The sequence below is a fragment of the Lynx canadensis genome, chromosome D2, assembly GCF_007474595.2.
Source record: "Lynx canadensis isolate LIC74 chromosome D2, mLynCan4.pri.v2, whole genome shotgun sequence".
NCBI lineage: Eukaryota > Metazoa > Chordata > Mammalia > Carnivora > Felidae > Lynx > Lynx canadensis.
In genome coordinates, this window is record NC_044313.2 from 37,211,797 (window position 1) to 37,230,946 (window position 19,150).

Genomic DNA, 19,150 nt, shown 5'->3' on the forward strand with positions numbered 1-19,150 from the left:
GTTTTACTCCAAAGGCGACCCGTGATGCCCCACTGTCCTCTCACTGTCTTGCATGAGTATTTAGAGAGTGTTGGGATTGTAAAGAAATCTTTTTACTTGGGAAAACTTCAAATGTTATATAAAGCCAGAGTGTACATCAAATAACTGCCCATCACTCATCACTCAGCCTATCTTTCCACTCATGTCCAATCTTATTTTTTCTGTTACATCCAAACCTCCCCTTTCAAACTGGATGATCTGCAGCAAGTCTCAGATATCTCAGTTTAATGGTAAGTGTTTTTATATGTGTTTCTAAAAGATAAAAACTCTTTTTGAAAGCATAACCATAATCTGTTAATTGCTGGAAAAAGTTAACAATGTATTATTTTCAGTTGAAGCTATATAGTATTTTATGATGCACAGTTAGAGGAATAAATTCAGTTTACAGTTAAAATCATTGCATCCTGTTTGTTGATAGATAGATGAAAATCTGATATTGTGTTTCCTGGGAGGATTTAGTTTGGGGGTTTTTTTTGGTATGTTTTTGCTTGTTTGTTTGTTTTTGTTTGTTTTGCCAGTACCTGCTACTGCCTGTTTATGATTAATTTTTAACCATATCTTCATGGTCTGAGATTTGAAACTTCATTCTCGTAATGAAATAACCATGTGCCAAAAAAGGCACTTTGGAATCATCCCAGAATCACTGGACTAGAAGTGATTTGTATCTCCCATGTAGTTTCTGTCTTGAGAGGGAGAGACTGGGAACAGGATTAAAAGAATTCCGCCTCTGCAGTCACTCGGGTGGGAACAGGCAAGCTAGCACTCATTCTGAAGACACCTGGGAAGGAGGACTGGGCTCAGACTGGAAGTCTGGGGGTACTGGATTCAAGGTTGAATGTGGAGTTTCCAGGAGGTTACCAGGAGGGGTATTGCTGAAATTTGTGAGATTTGCCGTTCCTTCATTTCAAATGAACCACAAGAACAAAGAAAAAGATCCTGAATCTCTCTAATATCACTCTTGTCTGTCAAGCGTTTTTGAGGATCAAACCACTTCAACATCAGTGAGTTCTTATCTGTATAACTGCCAGGATTGCCTTACTCTTGGCAGTTTTATGAGTCTTTCAGTTTTATGCAAAATGTGCTCCAGATGCATTTTATACTTCCTTGCCTTCTTGGACAGAATACTGAGTATCGTGATATTTTCTAATAATTTAGGGATATGACTAATATCTGGTTTTATACTGGGCTGTAGAAGTCACGGTGTGCGAATGGTCGCTCTTTTGTTTTTTAGGCAACGGATACTTGTTAGGCACCAGCTGCATACAGATGAAACTTTTTTAAAAGGGCCCACGTATTTAATTCAAAATTCTTTAAAAATATTTTTCTCTATTGAAAAGCCGTAACTGAAACGCATGTTGAAAACCCCATAACTAATGTTTGGGTGAGTTCCTTAACTTCTCGGCCTCAGTTCTGTCATCTGTAAAGTGGGCATAAATAAGAATACCTACCTTGTTGGGTTCTGAGAATTAAATTAAACATTGCATGTAAAGCTTCTAGCACACACCCTGGCACATGGTAAGCCCTTAATGTTAGTTGGTACAGTGCTGCTGCTGGATTAACCCATTTTTTGTAGACGTTAGAAGAAGCTTCTTCTGGATTCTTTTTTTTTTTTTTTTTTTCAATTTTTTAACGTTTATTGACTTTTGAGAGAGAGGGGGAGACAGAGCGTGAGTTGGGGAGGGGCAGAGAGAGAGGGAGACACAGAATCCGAAGCGGGCTCCAGGCTCCGAGCTGTCAGCACAGAGCCCGATGCAGGGCCGGAACTCACAGAGGGCTAGATCATGACCGGATGCTCAACCAACTGAGCCACCCAGGTGCCCCATTTTTTCTGAATTCTTATAAGCAGAGCATTGATTGGCAAGTTTATAGCTCTGAAGTCTTTTAAAAAGTTTGGCCTGAGCACGTATATCCACATAAAATTGCACAAGCTAATATACCACTTCAGTACACGTGTACCACACTCAGTTACATTCTAGGCAAGGCTTAGTTAGGCATATTTGCTTTGCAAATGCTCTCACTCTGGCATAGGTCAGTTATATAATAACAAGTAAATGAATAACCCCATCAAGTTTAGAGTTTTAGCACTTACTATAAGGTTTAGAGGCTTTTGTTTGATTTTTATATTTATTACAAGCAAACTGAGGAGCCGTTAGTTATTTTTAGCATTCAGCTTTTTGGTGAAACATTTTCAGTAAATCTGTCCAAGCTACTGAATCAGTTTTGATTCCAGAAATCCCCGGATTGCAAGGAAAGCTGTTCAGAAAACAGTTAGGATTTGCACCTACTCCCTGTGAGTCAAACTTGTCTCCATATTGTGCAATCCAGACAAAGTACAAAAATAAATTGGGTGCTGAAGTTTATGAGACTGCGGCTGTCATCCCTAAGTGACAACTGTCCAGCCTTTACACATCAAAACAGTGTTGGTCTCATAGATGGACTTTGCATTAAATGTGTAATATTTTTTCTAAAATGAGCCAATGTTAAGTAAGGTGTTGCTTTTATCTCTTCCTTCTGTGAGTTCCATAGTTAAGATGCAATAAAAAATTCCAGGGCTAAGTTGTTTGAAAATCTTACCTGAATGATAGAGAAGGGCACTCTGTCCCCAAACTAATTGGCACCAGATAAACAGAATACTTTGAATGCTCATGTTTATATTTTTAAAGTTTTCACCTCTTTTTCCAGTTAGATATTACATCTAGCTGTGCCTTGGATAAAAATTGTTACAGTAAAAGAAAACATTTAATACTAATTACAGTGACTGTCACCTCTGGAAACTTGCCAGCAATAAGCCAGAAGGCAGCTGAGAACCTGGAAGGAAGCAAACACGTCTGAGCAACCAAAATCAGTGTTGGGAAATAAATAAAATTGGAGACGCTTTTGCATTCTACATTTAGTGTACTTCCTGTGCTCTCTCTGAGTCTGTTTACTCTTACTAAAGGAACAGTGTTAACAGACATGAATTTTCTGGTTTCTCTGCATTCATATATAGCAGGTTTGGGGTAGATGTACTGCAGTAACATTGATAGCAGCAGGAAATTAACAGGATTAGCCTAAAAGCAAGACATAGAAAGCCATAATAGAGACAAAAGAATACTTAAAACCTAGTAGCCTTGGAAGCAGAGAGAGGTTCATGTGGTTCTGAGGGCATCACTATATAGTGGGCACAAAAATTGAGCCTCATATGCCCATCAGTTTTCAGAAAGATCTAAAATTTTCTTGTGCTTATTTTCTTTAAAAATATGGGAAAATCTGTAGAAAGACTTTTTTTCAAAAGCAATTATAATTTGGCATTTCTATTTCAAAAGTTATCTATGAAATGAAGGGTTTAGGTCAGAGCTTTATATATGCATGAAATCTGCTTTATTAAGATAGAATTCACATGCAATTCACCCACTTAACATGTACAGTTAGGTGGGTTTGAGTGCAACCATTACCACAATCAATTTTAGAATACTCCGTCACCCCCTTACAAAACCTTATTTAGCAGTCACTCCTTTTTGCCCCCACAACTCCTGAAACCGGGCAACCACTGATATTTCTGTCTCTACAGATTTACCTGTTGTGGACAGTTCATATATTGGAATCATACTATCTGTGCTTTTTTGTGATTGACTCCTTTCCTGGAGCATAGTGTTTTCAAGGTTCATTTATGTCTTAACGTATATGAGCATTTAATTCCTTTTTATTGCCAAATAATACTTCATAGCCTGGAGACAGCATGGGTTATTAATCCATTCATCAGTTGATGGACATTTGGGGTGTTTCTACTGCTATGAACATTTGTGTACAGCTTTTTATGGGGACAGGTTTTCACTTCTCTTGGGTATGTACCCGAGAGTGGACTTGCTAGATCACATACAAACTCACGTTTAACCTCCTGCAGAACTGCCAGACTGTTTTCCAAAGTGACTGCACTATTTTATTTTATTTTTTTAATATTAAGCTCTTTTTATTTTTTAATCTTTTAATGCGTATTTATTTTTGAGAGAGAGAGAGAGAGAGAAAGCATGAGTGGGGGAGGGACAGAGAGAGTGGGAGACACGGAATTCGAAGCAGGCTCCAGGCTCTGAGCTGTCAGCACAGAGCCTGATGCAGGGCTCGAATCCATGAACTGGGAGATCATGACCTGAGTGGAAGTCAGAAGCTTAACCAGCTGAGCCGCCCAGGCACCCCTGCACTATTTTATATCCCCACCAGTGGTGTATGAGGGCCACAGTTTCTTCACGTCCTCACCAACACTTGTTATTTTCTGTTTTTTAAATTATAGTCACTCTAGTGGGTTCGAAGTGGTATCTCATTGTGGTTTTGATATGCATTTCCCTAAAAGATCTCTTATGTCCCTCCAATGCTAACATCAAGTGATTTTATTGTTTTTTTTTTAATTAAAAAAATTTTTTTTAATGTTTATGTTTGAGAGAGAGAGAGAGACAGAGTGTGAGCCAGGGAGGGGCAGAGAGAGACTGAGACACAGAATCTGAAGCAGGCTCCAGGCCCTGAGCTGTCAGCACAGAGCCCGACGCGGGGCTCGAACCCACGAACTGGGAGATCACGACCTGAGCCGAAGTCAGACGCTTAACCGACTGAGCCACCGAGGCACCCCTAACATCCAGTGATTTTAAACTTTTTGTAGGTTTGAGTGTCATCTCCAGTTTAATTACAAGGTTCTCGAATGGCCAGGAAGTATCAGGCTTTACTTTGTGATGGTTATTGTACCTAAGAGGGAACCCTGCTTAGAGCTGCCATTCATAAATACTAAAAGACTGTTTTAAAGATTTAATTTTTTAAAAGTAATCTCTCTACACCCAAGCTGGGGCTCGAAGTTACAACCCCAAGATCGAGTCACATGCTCTACCGATTTAGCCAGCCAGGTGCCCCCTAAAGGATTGTTTTAATTAAGTGAGGTCTGGTCCTCAAATAATGTGGATTTCACTCCTAGCAGTTTTCACTCGTTCCTGGTTGTTCTTGATTAACAATCGGTCCTTGCAGACTGGAAAGCAAGTGCCAAGAGGGCAGGTACATTGCCGTATCCCGGCTCTGTGCCACGGTGACTTTCACGGGCATAAACATGTGTTCATGAATCACTGGGTCCATAAGCATGTGGTTGTTCTCAGATTATTTGAAGAGGGACTTGTGACCCCCTCTTTCTTCCAGCTTGCAGCGCCATGTGAGCAGTTGGCACGTCTTTTCTCAGTCCCCCCCAAAATCCCCCAGCTCGACTTTAAAGATCTGCCAGGCTCTTGCCATCGAGCTAAAATACATGAACAAAGCCCATTTCTGGTAAACCTGTTGTTCCGCCCGGCAGTGCCACTTGGCAATGCTGTTCTCCCCAAAGCCTTAATTAACCACTCCCTGGTATTAAATCGTCGGTAGATCCCTGGAGTAAGTAAGCACGCTCTGGTGGCTTGTCAAGACAGAAAGCTAAACCTCTTGGTGGTTTAAACTGGGATTTGTTTAAGCAGGTAATGAGATTGCCATCTTGAGCTTCAGTGCAGGACATTAGGTAGCTGGAGGAGCCATTCCTGGGTGGACGCTCGGGTCTATTATGGGTGCTGAAATGATCACACTGGAGCCAATCTTGAGTGGCCCTCAAGAGCCACTGTATGCTTGTCCCTTGGCATGTGTCTGCAGAATCCAAACTACGGAATCTTCTTCCAGGGACCGTACTTCTGATGATGAAGGTGGCATAATCAAAGCCAAGGACTACGTGGAAGGTTGATACTCACCTTCTGTTCCCTCTAGATTGGGCAGGACAGACAGGTTCTTGGTGAGAAATAGGGACAATGACCTTAACTGTCTGTAATTGTATTTCTGCCCCCCCCCCCACTTCCTCAGCCTCACAAGATGACTGCAGAATGGGAAACAGTTTTCATCTGTCTATTATTTCCCCTCCTTATGACCTGGGACAGAAATCCAGGGCTTGACTGTGGGGGTGACAGGAACAAAATGAGCTCGGTGGTCACTAGAGTGACATCCCTTTGTCTACTCTGATTTTCTCTCGTAAGAGTGGCAGGGGAAAGCTCTCGGACCTTGGGAACGAAACTGCACTTCCCTGAGCTGCTCAGGGCCTTAAGGAAGAGACCCAAGGAAAAGGCTTTTTAACCTTAGGTTAAAAGGTCAAAAGGTTTGACCTTTTGGGTCCCTTCACCTCTAGCTTCATCTTGCCCCTGCTTCCTGCTGGCCTAGGTCCAAGCTAAGACAAGCTAAGAATACATTTGTGGGTGACACCAGAATGGCCCCCTGCAAGAGCTTTTTTTTTTCCGCCTCTCAAATCTTAACCTAAAAAAAAAGTAACATAGCTTTCACGTTGGTGTTTCTGTTTGTTGTTCTGATTTCACGTGGTTGTCTGTGTCAAGGTCAACCACATGGGTTGCAAATCAAAGAACATCTGCCTGCCTGACCTAAATACACCGGTACTGTTGTCTGAGCTGACTTCCTTATGGAGAAATGCATGGTTACCTTAAAAATGGGAGTCACTGGGAGAGAGGAGCACATTGCCAAAACTTAATCATATGTGGAACGTTTCTAAACCCACGGCCAGGGGCTTTCGTTGTGGATGGATGATACCTGGAAATCCAAAAGCTGTATTTAAAATTAAATACTGCGGCACTCATGTTGTAAATTGCCCGTAAATAATTCCATTAACAAGCAGTTAGATGCGTTCAGGTCCTTCTGTTTCCAGAATGGGAACCTCTTCCAGGTCATTACCAGGCACCACCCCGGGGTTCCTCCTTAGAGCTCCCTCACAGTTACAAGCAAGAGTAGCCCATTCAAACTCTGATCTCTCACTTTTAAACTGTGGTCCAGCTACTTACAGCACTCATTTTGATTCAGTGAGAACAGTGGTTTTGAACTTGGCCAGTGAGGATTACAGGTCCCCCTCGTTGAAAATATTTTCTCCAGTCCTGCTGCATCCCAATCTCCAGGCCATGGCCTGGGAGTTCATATTTTTAACAAGTGCCTTAGGCAGTTTTTATAATGAGGCAAATTTGAGAACGAATGTGGTTGAATATAGCCTGTCATTTTTAAATAAATGTAATTTAAACAGTTAACTTTAAAATTTAGTGCACTCTGGGGCACCTGGCTGGCTCAGTCAGTAGAGCACGTGATTTGTAATCTCAGGGTTGTGACTTCAAGCCCCATGTTGGGCATGGAGCCTACTTTGAAAACAAAAATGAAAATAAAATTTGGTTGCATGAAGTACTAAAATGAAGTTGCTTTAAGGAAATAAAATTGTAAACAATCCATAGGAATCCAGTTCAAATTGCAAATGCAAAGCAGACTCTGGTCTGATGTCTTGTCAGTTCTGACCTGGGACTGGGTGTGGAGCAAAATGTAAATAAACACAGACTAACTCTCATGGACTCCTGACACTTTATGGGTTCCTTCCTGAATAAAAAAAAAATTTTAAGTTATAATTTTCAACTCTGTTGGTAGAAAGATGAATGTGTCGAGATGCCATGTGACCACATTTTCTTCGACCTGAAAGTTTAAAAGAAATTACAATATTTTCATTCGTGAGTGCCCAAAAAGATCGCAGGCCCTAGGCACGGAGCCTATTGTGTGTCACAGACCATGGGCCTGCATGGCGGAGTTGGTGAAATCAGGCCTTAGTTCTGGTGGCTGATGTGATAATACTTATGCCTGCCTCAAAAGTGCTGGAAAGAATTCCTGCTATTCTTTCTCCCTCTCGCAGATGAGAATATGATCGGCATTTTTTTTTTCTTTAAATCAGCCTTTTTGTTCCCAGCCCACCTGCCAAGGAGAAAGTTGACAGGAATCGGAGGCCATGTGCCAGTGGAAGGAAGGTTTTTGTCACATGTGGATGTGTGACCTTTCCCACCACGATCCTTTCCCCCAAACATTCCTCTGCCCCCGAAGTGGTTTTGAATTGCTGACTTTAACTTACAGGTGTTGCGCTGACAGTAAATCAGGTGCGTAAATCAGGACTCTTCCTACCCTAAATTCCCACCTGAGGGATGTCCAGTATCTAACTGGTTAAACGACTTTGCTCAGGCTTTCCTTGTCATTGATCGCCTGTGTCGAATGGATTTCAGTAGCAGGCATGATATGGGCAGGGTACTGCCTGAGCAGGGGAGGGGCTGTTGAGATGGGGAATGTAGGCACACTCTTTCCCATGGGCGGGACCACATCTGCCATCGGTGCATTGAAGCAAATAAAACAATTTTTTTTTCTTTTGCATTTTTATAGTGCAGTTTTTGAGAATTCTAAAGTAACTCTGATTATTAAGATTAAATGTATCATTGTAAATAATTGAAAAGCATCTTCAGAAAAAACAGAAGAAAAAAATCCACCCTCCTCCATGACCCAGAGATAACAGCTGTTAATATTTCAGCCTGAAGTTTCTAGTCTTGTTTTCTGTGCACAAAGAGCTGTTGAATTTTTATCCAAAATAGTAATCATACACGTGTCCCAGTTAATCACCTGCCCTTTCACCGAACGACATATAATGAACATTCTCCTCACATCATTAAATGCTGTCCTACAAAGTGGTGGCCTTTTTTCCCTTTGTGTGAATGGACAGTCATTTATTTAATTTACCTACCGACTCTGTAATTTTGGACAGTAATTAATTTTCTAGTTATTAGTGGTAAAAGTTCAGTGATTTTTTTTTAAGATAAATTTTTGAATGCGTGCATAACTATTTCTTTAGGGTAAAGCAGAACCGATGTATTAAAGAATGCAAGAATCTGGAGCTTTTTAATAGGTATTTCCAAAACCCCCCGTGGAAAGATTGCACCAGTTTACATTCCCATTGGTACTCTATAAGTTCTTGTGTCCTTGTACCCTTGCCAACCCTGGGGATTGCCATGTGACTAAAATTCAAACTAAAGGAATCTGGTGTGCATTAATTTGCAAGAAACCGTGACTCAAGTTTCTTTGCACAGAATATTTAATGTTTAGCAGATTGCTCTGTGTGCAATAATTACAGGTTCCTTTACAGTGTTATGGAAACCCTTTTATTAAATTTTACATGTATCACTTTCTGCAGGGTCCTTAAATAGTTCTTAGGTTTTCAACTCTTCCGTTACATGCAGTTAAAAGTGTGGTTTTGAAGGGCTTTGTGTGTGTGTTTAGGATGGTGGGATGTGAGAAGTGGACAGAACTTCAGTAATCAGTGAGCCCATCTCTGCCTTACAGCTTAGTCAATGGCTCAAGGAAGAAACTTGCCCACGATCATCCTATCTGTGGGGGTGCTGTCATTTCAAGTGACAAGCCACTGAACTTGGACAAGCCTTGCAAAATGGGGAGCTTGCTAGCTCATGAAACTGAAAACGGGTTCTGAAGCTACTGTGATTGACCTTGGACAATTCCTTGATCTTTCTGAGCCATAATTTTCTTATCTGTAAACAGGATGTTGGACTCGACCTAAGGTCCCTTTCACCTCTTCAAGTTAAATGTTTCTATGAATATATCAGCAAAGATTACATTATAGTACCAACTACATTTAGACATGGTGAAGGGAAAGCTAGCCCTCAGAGAACAAATACTTTAAGAAATACAATTCTATTACACACTCAGATCTAGATTAACAGTTTTTGTTTGTTAACATGTAGAGGTCCTTAAGCAACTTCAACATAATTAGTATTCATGTAGCGTCAATATCAGTGCCTTAAAAGTCTTTTCTTTTTTCTGATTACACAATACTCAAATATCTTTTCTACCCATTAATTTGTTCAACAAATCTATTCACAAACAGTGGGAAAAGAAATTCAGTCCTTCTATTCACAATTATTTCATCCAATTCCAGCTTGGTGGAACCTCAACAAATGTGTTAAACTGTGCAGGACAGCAACTGGTTGCTAAGTCAAACTTGTGCCCAAAGGAGTTACTCTTACATACAGGAAGAAATATCGGTATTAGTGAACTTTGCCTCACCAAGAACACCTTAAAGGTCTGGCTGTTGTTCAAGAGGAGGTAGATTTTCTAGTATCAGGCTCCCTTAGCCCTTTAAAATAGTTTCTCTGACCTTTTCTGCATTGTGGTCGTTGGGGGTTTTGTTTTTTGTTTTTTGTTTGCGGGGGCGGTGGGGGGGAGTCTTTGCTCATTGATGCTATTTGGTCACTGTATAAGGTCATTGTGCAACCCTTGACATTTACTACAGGAAGCATAGGTGTCTCTCAGAGACTATTCTAGTGCTCCAAAAACGTCTCTAAGAAACAGGCTTTGTTTCAAAGCCATTGATGACCAATAAAACTTGTAAATATTTTCACTACAGTATTTGGAATACAGATTCATTTCACAGTTTTAAATTACTACCAGAGTGCCAATCTTGGTTTGTGTTTTTAGAAATTTTTAGACAGAGCTAAATACAACAGGACCTACATACCTTTTTATTAACACCCAGCTACCACATGTTTATCGGCGATACTGGCAGTCCCTGGATCTGGTTCTGCAGGAGAAGGAGGGTTGGGGGGGGGGGGTGCGGGGGTGGATTTTGACGTAGAGTATATCAGTGAGGATATGCAAATCATTCTGCATAACAGCCCTTAAATCCCAGTGCCTAAAACAACAAAGGTTTATTTCTCATTCAAACTATAAGCCCATCAAGGAGGTGGTTCGGGCCCCATTCTGGCTCCCGCTCCCCCTGACTCATCATTATCTTGGATCTTGCTGGACATGGTAACAGAGAAGGAGCTCTGAAGGGTTTCACCCCGGCCGTAAGTGCTCTTGCCTGGAAGTGATGTACCCCATGTCCATGTACAACTCGCTGACTAGATGAGGCACATTGCCCAGCTCAGTTATAAAATGTCCGGGGGCTGCAGTCTCACCCCATGAGACTAAAAGGGAGAGAACTGGAAATATTTGGCCAGCAGCACTAGTGACTATCGCAATTTACTTTTCTGATTACCAAATAGCTGGCTTGCTCTCCGAAACCGCAGGTGAAATACAGCCATTCGCACCCCAGAGCAGACAACCCTGTAGCCTCACCCAGTCGTGGCATCTGGATGATGTGCAGTAGGATCTAAATGAGGGGGTGATACAAAGTTGTTTCGACATCAACTCCAGAGGTGGGTCCTCTTGAGCTAGAGACTTCTGAACTCAAAGAGGCCAGTTACCTGCTGTGCCCCCTCCCCCACATTGTATGTGAATATGTAACGGTGAAAAAAAGATTGGAAACCTCAATATACACTCTTATTCAGAAAGGAGGTGAACGGGAGACATCCATTCATTGGTCCTCAATCATTCTAAACTGCTGAAGCAATTCTGAAATCCATCTGGTGACCAGTATGTAGAGGGTGTTCCTCTGGGGTCCTGACTGTTGTCTCGGGAAGGGGCTCCCCAATCCATTGCTTCAGGTCTTGGTTTTTCCCAATAACCTCCTTGATCACAACTAAAGTAAGACGGAAGAATATGCCCTCCGTAGGAGCTGAGCAGCTCTCCCAGCAGACTTTAGAGGGTTGGGGGACTCAAGTGTTCAGCTTTTGGTTTCTCTGGCAGTACGACTCTTTTCAAAAGGAAATCAGTTTCCTATCTATTTAGCTCTAGTTTATTTCCGTATGCCAAGCCCTCAGCCCTTGGCATGCTTCTGTTCACTGTATGCCTTTGTGGTTTTGCTCCCAACCTTTCTTTATTAACTTAATTGGTGATACTTTGAGCCTGTCAGCCTTTGGTTGGGAAGCCACACCTCTGGTCTCTTTTTCCCTGAGGTATTCTAATTGAAAGAATGAACTAAGGAGCCATGACGTCAACTGCTGCCGACACACTGTAACCCTTTCAGAGTGTTAAGATTGAGCGTGATAGCCCTTCTCTTTCACCCCAAAGCTAAGTGCTAATTGACCTCTTCCCTGCAAAGACTTTTCTCATTTCATTGTTTATCTCTTGGGAAAGAGAAGCGGCTGCTTTTTCCAACCCTGTGAGTCTGACTTAATAGACTTGATTCCCTTTTCTTTTGGTTTGTAAACCAGTCAATTACTTTCTAAGCACATCTCTCGCTCTCTCTCTCTCTCTCTCTGTCTCTCTCTCTCTCTCAAAAATGAGTAAACAACACACATAAACAGAAAAGACAAGAACATAGGTAAATGAAAGCAATTTCTCTTGCCATGTAAACTAATACAGTATTCTGATCTCTATTCCCTTACCTCAAACAAAACTGCTGATACAACATTTAAGGGAATTTTCAGAGCTCTACACTTTTTTCCACCATTCTGTTGAGTGGCCAGCAAAAGCTTTGAAATGAGCAGGAGGTGAGGCAGGAGGGAGGTAGCAGGATTCTAAATAACATATGAAATGTTTAGGTCCCCTGTCACGTTTTTTAAAAGTAAGACCTCTTTGCGGATGCTTGTACTTACCAGCATCCACAAAAGACCACAGAGGGACCCTTCATCGCAGAGGGCTGGGGGCAGCTGTGGCTTCGTGAATCCTGGATTTCTACTACAGAACTAGGTTATTTTCTGGGTTTCACACAGCGTGTTCTGTCCATCCTGTGCTGGGAGGTCTCCTATTTTTCACTGTCACTGAATTATTCTTATATTCTTTTTTACTTCTGCATGTACCGAAATGTCTGAGTGTAGAATTTTCTCCATCCCCTCCCCCAGTCTCTAGCTTCCACCCATACAACCTGCTTACCTCTGCCACCTCCTAAAGGTATTAACAACCTGGAGGGATTGATAGCTTTCTATATCTTTCAGCAGATATATAATCATATAATCATAAACCTACGGGTGTCCTTTCCACCTGCCTTCTTTCCTGCCTTCCTTCCCTCCCCCTTTTTTTTTCAAACCAAATTATTTACACTTCTGGCTATCTCTTACTTTTCTCATTAACAGAAGCTTAGGGCTGTCTCTCCAGGCAGCTGGTATAGATCTCATTCATTCTTTTCAGTGGCTGTCCAGTATTCCATGATTTGGAAAGAATACACTGTGTTTTCCTGTTACTGGGTATGCAATTTGTTTTCTGTTCTGTTTTTGTTTTTGTTTTAATTTGGCCACTGCAAAGGGTGCTGCAAGAATATTCTTATACCTATCCTCAAATGCTGGTGCTTTTTGAATACGGTCCAGGAGAGGGATTAGCTGGATTAAAAATGTACTAGTACTTTTCATTTTACTAGATGTTGCCACAGTGTTTCCAAATGAGTAGCCTAGCAAAGTTCCAGAATACCCTTCCCCCATCCTGTCCAGTGGTAGGTGTCTTTCCTACTATGAGAAGAAAGGATTATACCTGCAACACTGGTTGCATAGTCCTGACACCTGTTGACATGGCACAAGTATTTCAGTGGAGGTTGAAATTAGGGCTCTGGTCAGCCTACGTGGTTGGGGGTGGTTGCGATTTTATTATACTTCTGAAAGAATCCGTAGGAAGTCTGTAGTAGGAAGAGAACTGGAGACCATTATACTGCAATCCACTCCCTCCACAGATGCTGGAAATGAGATCTTAGAGAGGTGGAGGGAGTGACAGTGAGCTGGTTACTGGCTCCTGCGTATGGGAAGCAGTTGTGAATCCTGATTTGAGGCTTTTCCTATTACCTATACTGACAGCGAGTTTTAGAGACCAGACCAAGAAACATCACCTGTGAGTTGAACTGACCAGTGGTGATGAACTGTTTCCGGTTTTCTGTGATCTGCCGGGACAAGCGTTTGCTTTGCAAACTTCCGTAGTTATCACAGGACTTGGTCTTGTCACCTCGGTCTTGTCAGTGGAATCTGCTGCTCTTAGTGTTTGGGCGAGTTTGGGATTTCATTTTTCATACTGTTAAGGGTTAGTGTTTCCAAGTGTGGAACAGCTGGCTTGGATTACAGCTAAGATGACAGCAGCGAAGCACTGGAGAGAAAATCGCACGTGCGGGGATGGCTTCCTGCTGTGTTCCTCTCCTTCCACCCTCCCCAGCCTACTGATGTCGAGGGCAAAGTAGTAGGGCAGCCCAGAAAAAAGAACTTCTGTAGTCTCACTTATGCTCCTGGCAATGTGACCTCTGGGTGTGGCATGCACAACCTGACCAGGGCTCATATGGATGTTCTCTAGGGCGGAATAAAATAAATTTATTGAAAGAAGTCATTGTATCTCCCTGTATCTTTTTTTAAATTTAAATTTAATTTAATTTAATTTAATTTAATTTAATTTATTTTAAGAGATAAAGACAGTGCAAGTGGGGGAGGGGCAGAGAGAGAAGGAGAGAGAATCCCAAGCAGGCTCCGCACTGTCAGCACAGGGCCTGATGTGGGGCTCGAACTCAAAAACCGTGAGTTCATGACCTGAGCCAAACCCAAGCATCAGACGCTCGACCGACTGAGCCATTCCAGGCACCCCTGCTCCCTATATCTTTAAACTCAGTTTTAATATTACAGTTTCAGATTTAGTCCATGGAGTCTACTGATGGAAATGAAAAGGGAGACCCCAGATTTTGGAATCTCATTTGGGTTTGCTCTGTGTTCACTGCAGAGCATCTGACAACACAGCGTTAACTTTCTAGGCTGCCTCTGAATGAAGTTAGCCAGTTCAGGGAGCTTGGCCTGTTCTTTTAATAACAAAAATAATTATGATGGAGATTTGTTATAGATAAACATCTCCAGGAGGCTTTATAGATATATACGTACACACACACACACACACACACACACACACACACACACCCCGTCTCCTAAAGGCTTGCCTTAGGTTGCAGACCTGGTCAGGAGCTGTGCTCATTTGTGGGCTTGCCTGTCAGAGGCCATGGTTCTTCCAGTTTAGTGATTCCCAAGCCTGCAGATTGGAACCACTGGGGAACTTTCAAAAAATACTCATGCCCAGGTTGCAGCCTTGAATTAAAGTCAGAACCTGTGAGAGAGGAGACCAGAATTGGGATGCTAAAGGTGAGTCTGACACACTGCTGGCTTGAGGACTCCTTAGCAGGCCATTTGAGATGAAGAGAGTGACTCTGCTTAATGAAGAAATGAGCTATAAGAGGAGCTATAGCTTTTTAGAGTTCTGTCACCATAGGATCATCATCTCTCATCACCCACTTTCTCTCACTTTCTCCTTCCTGCCTATTCTGTAGATTAAAGCAGTGGAGTCGGCTCATGGAGGCAAAAATTGAAAACTCTTTCAGTTGTTACTGCAAAGTGCCCTAGGGGTGTGCCAAGTGGGTTAGAGACCATCACGCCTCGGGTACACCTGGCATAGCCAGTTTTTCCCCTGGCATTGGAACAGATCACTGTTTCTTTGACTGAGATTCTGATAAGAGAGCTTTTGAGAGCCATGGTGCCTGCAAAAAGAAATCTTTAAATATTGGAATTGTGCTCAGCTTGGGGAGACACTCGAGCTCTGAGAAGCCCTGGGAATTGAGACCAGCCTAGGGGACTGCAACGTCTTAGTTCTCTTCTCAACCTCAGTTCTGAGGCACAGTCTGAGTGGACTGTGGGCAGACACATGGGCACCACTCGAATGGCGGATTCCCCCTTGCCTGTCTCTTCTTTTAGGCACGTCTGGTTGAATTCAGGTGGCGTGGATATTAAATGCACGTTCAGATGTGACACCATTGCATTTCGTTATTGAATATTCAGAAATTGAACGTCTCTCCCAATGCATGGGATTCACCAGTACTATCTTTCTGTCCTCTAGCCTTCCCGTGGTTTGGGATGGACATCGGTGGAACGCTGGTTAAATTGGTCTACTTTGAGCCAAAGGATATTACAGCCGAAGAGGAGCAAGAGGAGGTAGAGAACCTGAAGAGCATCAGAAAGTATTTGACTTCTAATACGGCTTATGGGAAAACCGGGATCCGAGACGTCCATCTAGAACTGAAAAATCTGACCATGTGTGGGCGCAAAGGGAACCTGCACTTCATCCGCTTCCCCAGCTGTGCTATGCACAGGTTCATTCAGATGGGCAGCGAGAAGAACTTCTCCAGCCTCCACACCACGCTCTGTGCCACGGGAGGTGGGGCTTTCAAGTTCGAAAAGGACTTCAGAATGGTATGTCAGGTTTGTACTTGTTAAACAACAAAACCACCTGGCTTCTCATATGGAAGAGCTAGAGTACTAGTCTTGGGCTCTGGACAGGTTTACCTCACCTTGTCTGTGCCTCCGTTCCCTCCTGTATATGAGTAGTTCCTACCTCCTAGGGTTGTTAAGGATTCGATGAGACAGTAGTATGTCCCTGGCATTTAGTAAATGCTCGTAAATATTAGCTATTGTCATCATCTTTGCTACAGCTACTGCTACAGCTACTGTTGCACAATATGCCAAAGATGAGATGGTATCCATCCCTGTCCGAAGTATCTTTGACTTTTCCACAGATGCTTTTCACGGTGTCGTGAAAAGCATAAACACCATGCCGGTTTTCTAGCTAGAGAGACTGAGGCCCGCCAGAGAGGCTTTCTATACATCCTGCGAACATTTTTTACTGCCGTCTACCTATTATTTGCTCTGAGTGTCTTTTTTTGTTTTGTGACTGTCACTCAGAAGTTTTGTTCGAGACAGAAATGAAACACCTGATACTATTTATAGGTGACTTCCTTTATTAGCGAGTAAGATTTGGGGAGCGTGATTTCACGTACTAAGAATAATGCTGTCTCCCAATGGGCAGTCCATACCAGCTCTGCATTGCTCATTTACATTTGAGAAAACTGGCTAAATGGAGGACACGGATGAGTAAGATATCTCATGTTTCTCTTTCTTTAGCAATCTTTCAACAGCTGTGTGTTCCAATTTCCCCATCTCTGCAGTCAGGATAATCTCTATACCGCCCAGCCTCAACCCGCACGGAACAAAAGGAGGATAAAGTGAAATAATGGATGTAGAAAGTAAAGAGAAAATCAGGGAAGCTAGGCTCGGCAGAAGTGACTGGACATTAGAGACGAAAGGGTTGGAAGACGGGGGCTAGTCTTGCCAGAAAGTTGAAAATGTAGTGAGATGAGTTACAAAATACACGTTTCCAAAGCCTGGGGTATAAAGTTCTGGCATTCTGTCATTGGAACTAGTGTAAATCCGGTCTTGCCACAACGTCTGTCATTAGTGAAAATTAATGAATCAATATATTATTCATGGCATTTAATAAAGCTATAAATGCAAATTTTATTTGCATCATCAAAAGTAACATCATTTATCCCACTAATTGTACAACGCAGTTTCCAGGAATGCTGGCATTGGAGTCCTAGCACAGTATCCTAAGTGAGACTGATGATATCAGCTTTTGGCTCTTTCTTCTGTGTCCCCTTTCCCGATCTAGCAGTAGAATTTGGTGCTGCCACTTACCTAAATGATTCATGGCATCTCTTTCCCACCAAAGGGACCCAATGATCAAAGAGTTTGGAAACTGAAAAGGCTGAGATCCAGGGGCATGAAAATTAAATGTGAATTCATCATTGGAAAAGCATTGAACCTGAATTTTAGTGTTGTCTCTGCATTTAACTAGCTGGGTGACTTCGAGCAAGACATATCCCTTTTTAGCTTCATCATCTGTAAAAAAGTGGCAGGAAAATGAAGAGAAGAGGGAGGAGTTCTAGGACATCAGAGCCTGAAGTCACCTTTGGAGACCAGAAAGTATAGCATTCGTGGCCTACATGGATAAGGAAACTAAAGCTAAAGAGAGATTAAGAGGCTTCAGTAGTGGGCACCTGGGTGGCTCAGTCAGTTAAGCGTCCCACTCTTGGGTTTGGCTCAGGTTGTGATCTCACATTGATGAGTTCGAGCCCCATGTCAGGCTCCATGCTGACAGAGCAGAGTCTTCTTGGGATTCTCTCTCTCCCTCTCTCTGTCCCTCTCCTGCTCACTCTCTCTGTCTCTCTCTCAAAATAAATAACCAAACTTAAAAACGTTTTTTAAAATGAAGAGACTGTGGTAGTGCCCCCTTGTAAGCACTAGGGTGTCAGCTCAATTCTGATTCAGGAGAAAATGCTGAGCCAGCCCTAGTGCTAGGAGCTTCCTTGTGTCACCCTATCTGAACACCTCCAATAGGGAGCTTAAAGGGAAGCAAGGTGACCTAGAGCATTTATGCAACATCCTTCAATGCCTCCATTCCTCCTTCTGGGTAGTATACATTCTGAGAGAAAGTTACTCAATATATGTTAGCTGTGGGCAAGTGTGTTTCTCAAGGTTCTGAACTAAGCAAGGTCATACCTTATTACCACCAGAGTAAAGAAGGCGCTGCTCCTTCAGGCAGGCTGTCGGAGCCTAATGAATAGATTGGAGCAGGGAGCAAGTCTGGAGTATTTGCCAAACAGCCTGGCCAGCTGGGGGCATACATCCATAAAAAAGTAAATGGGTTGCCTTCTGTTTCCATGCTCAGTCTCAGCCAAAGCGAAGACAGAATTCATCGCTTCCCATAGCCTGTTTGCCAGGGTGCTGAGTTATGTGCCCCTATCCTTCCAAAGTTTGTGAGGATGAATAGGTCTTACCATCCTCTGTCCACAGTACACAAGTATGTATTGTGCTCCTTCTGGGCGTCAAGTACTGTTGGGAACAAAACAAAGCCCCTGCCCTTGAGGAGCTACCTTATAGTGTGGGGAGATGGTCAGTAATTAAATAAGCAAGTGAATATAGAATGTACCGCCACTACACACACACACACGCACACGCACACACACACACACACACACATATATGTATGTATATTATGGAGGGAGGAAAAAAGCAGAGTAAAGGAGATAGGGAGTGTTGGGAGACTTTAGTGTGATGAGGTAACATTGGTGCAGGAACCAAAAGAAGTAATGAAGCACATCAGACCAGTATCTGGGGAAGGGTATTTTAGGCAGAGGGAACAGTAAGTACTAAGACCCTTAGGTGTGCTAAATGCAAGCTTTTGTCTCTTCCCTTTTCCAGAGTAGAAAATTGAAGGTGCTTACGTGGTTGGTTGTAAATGATCAATATATATACTAAGGAATCTGACAACATAAAGCAGTATGTATATATATATATATATATATATATATATATATATATGGATATATATCAAGATATATATATCAAGATATATATATCAAGATATATATATCGAGATATGTGTGTGTGTGTGTATATATATATATATATATATATATATATATACACACACACACTATAAAGTCCTGTCATTGTTATTGTATAAAATTACTGATTGGGGTATAATACAGCTTTGCAGAAGTGTGTTTTTAAAGCCTGAGTAGTTAGAGCTAACTGAAAGATGTTCAGCAGACCCT

The 19,150-nt window shown here is 42.3% G+C and overlaps 1 protein-coding gene across 1 annotated transcript in view; it reads left to right on the forward strand.

Annotated features, from left to right (window-relative positions):
* Window positions 1-19,150, forward strand: part of PANK1 (pantothenate kinase 1) — a 54,931-nt gene that overhangs the window by 11,696 nt on the left and 24,085 nt on the right. Inside the window, 1 exon segment of the mRNA XM_030334499.1 lies at window positions 15,595-15,947. Coding sequence (XP_030190359.1) covers window positions 15,595-15,947 — 353 coding nt within the window.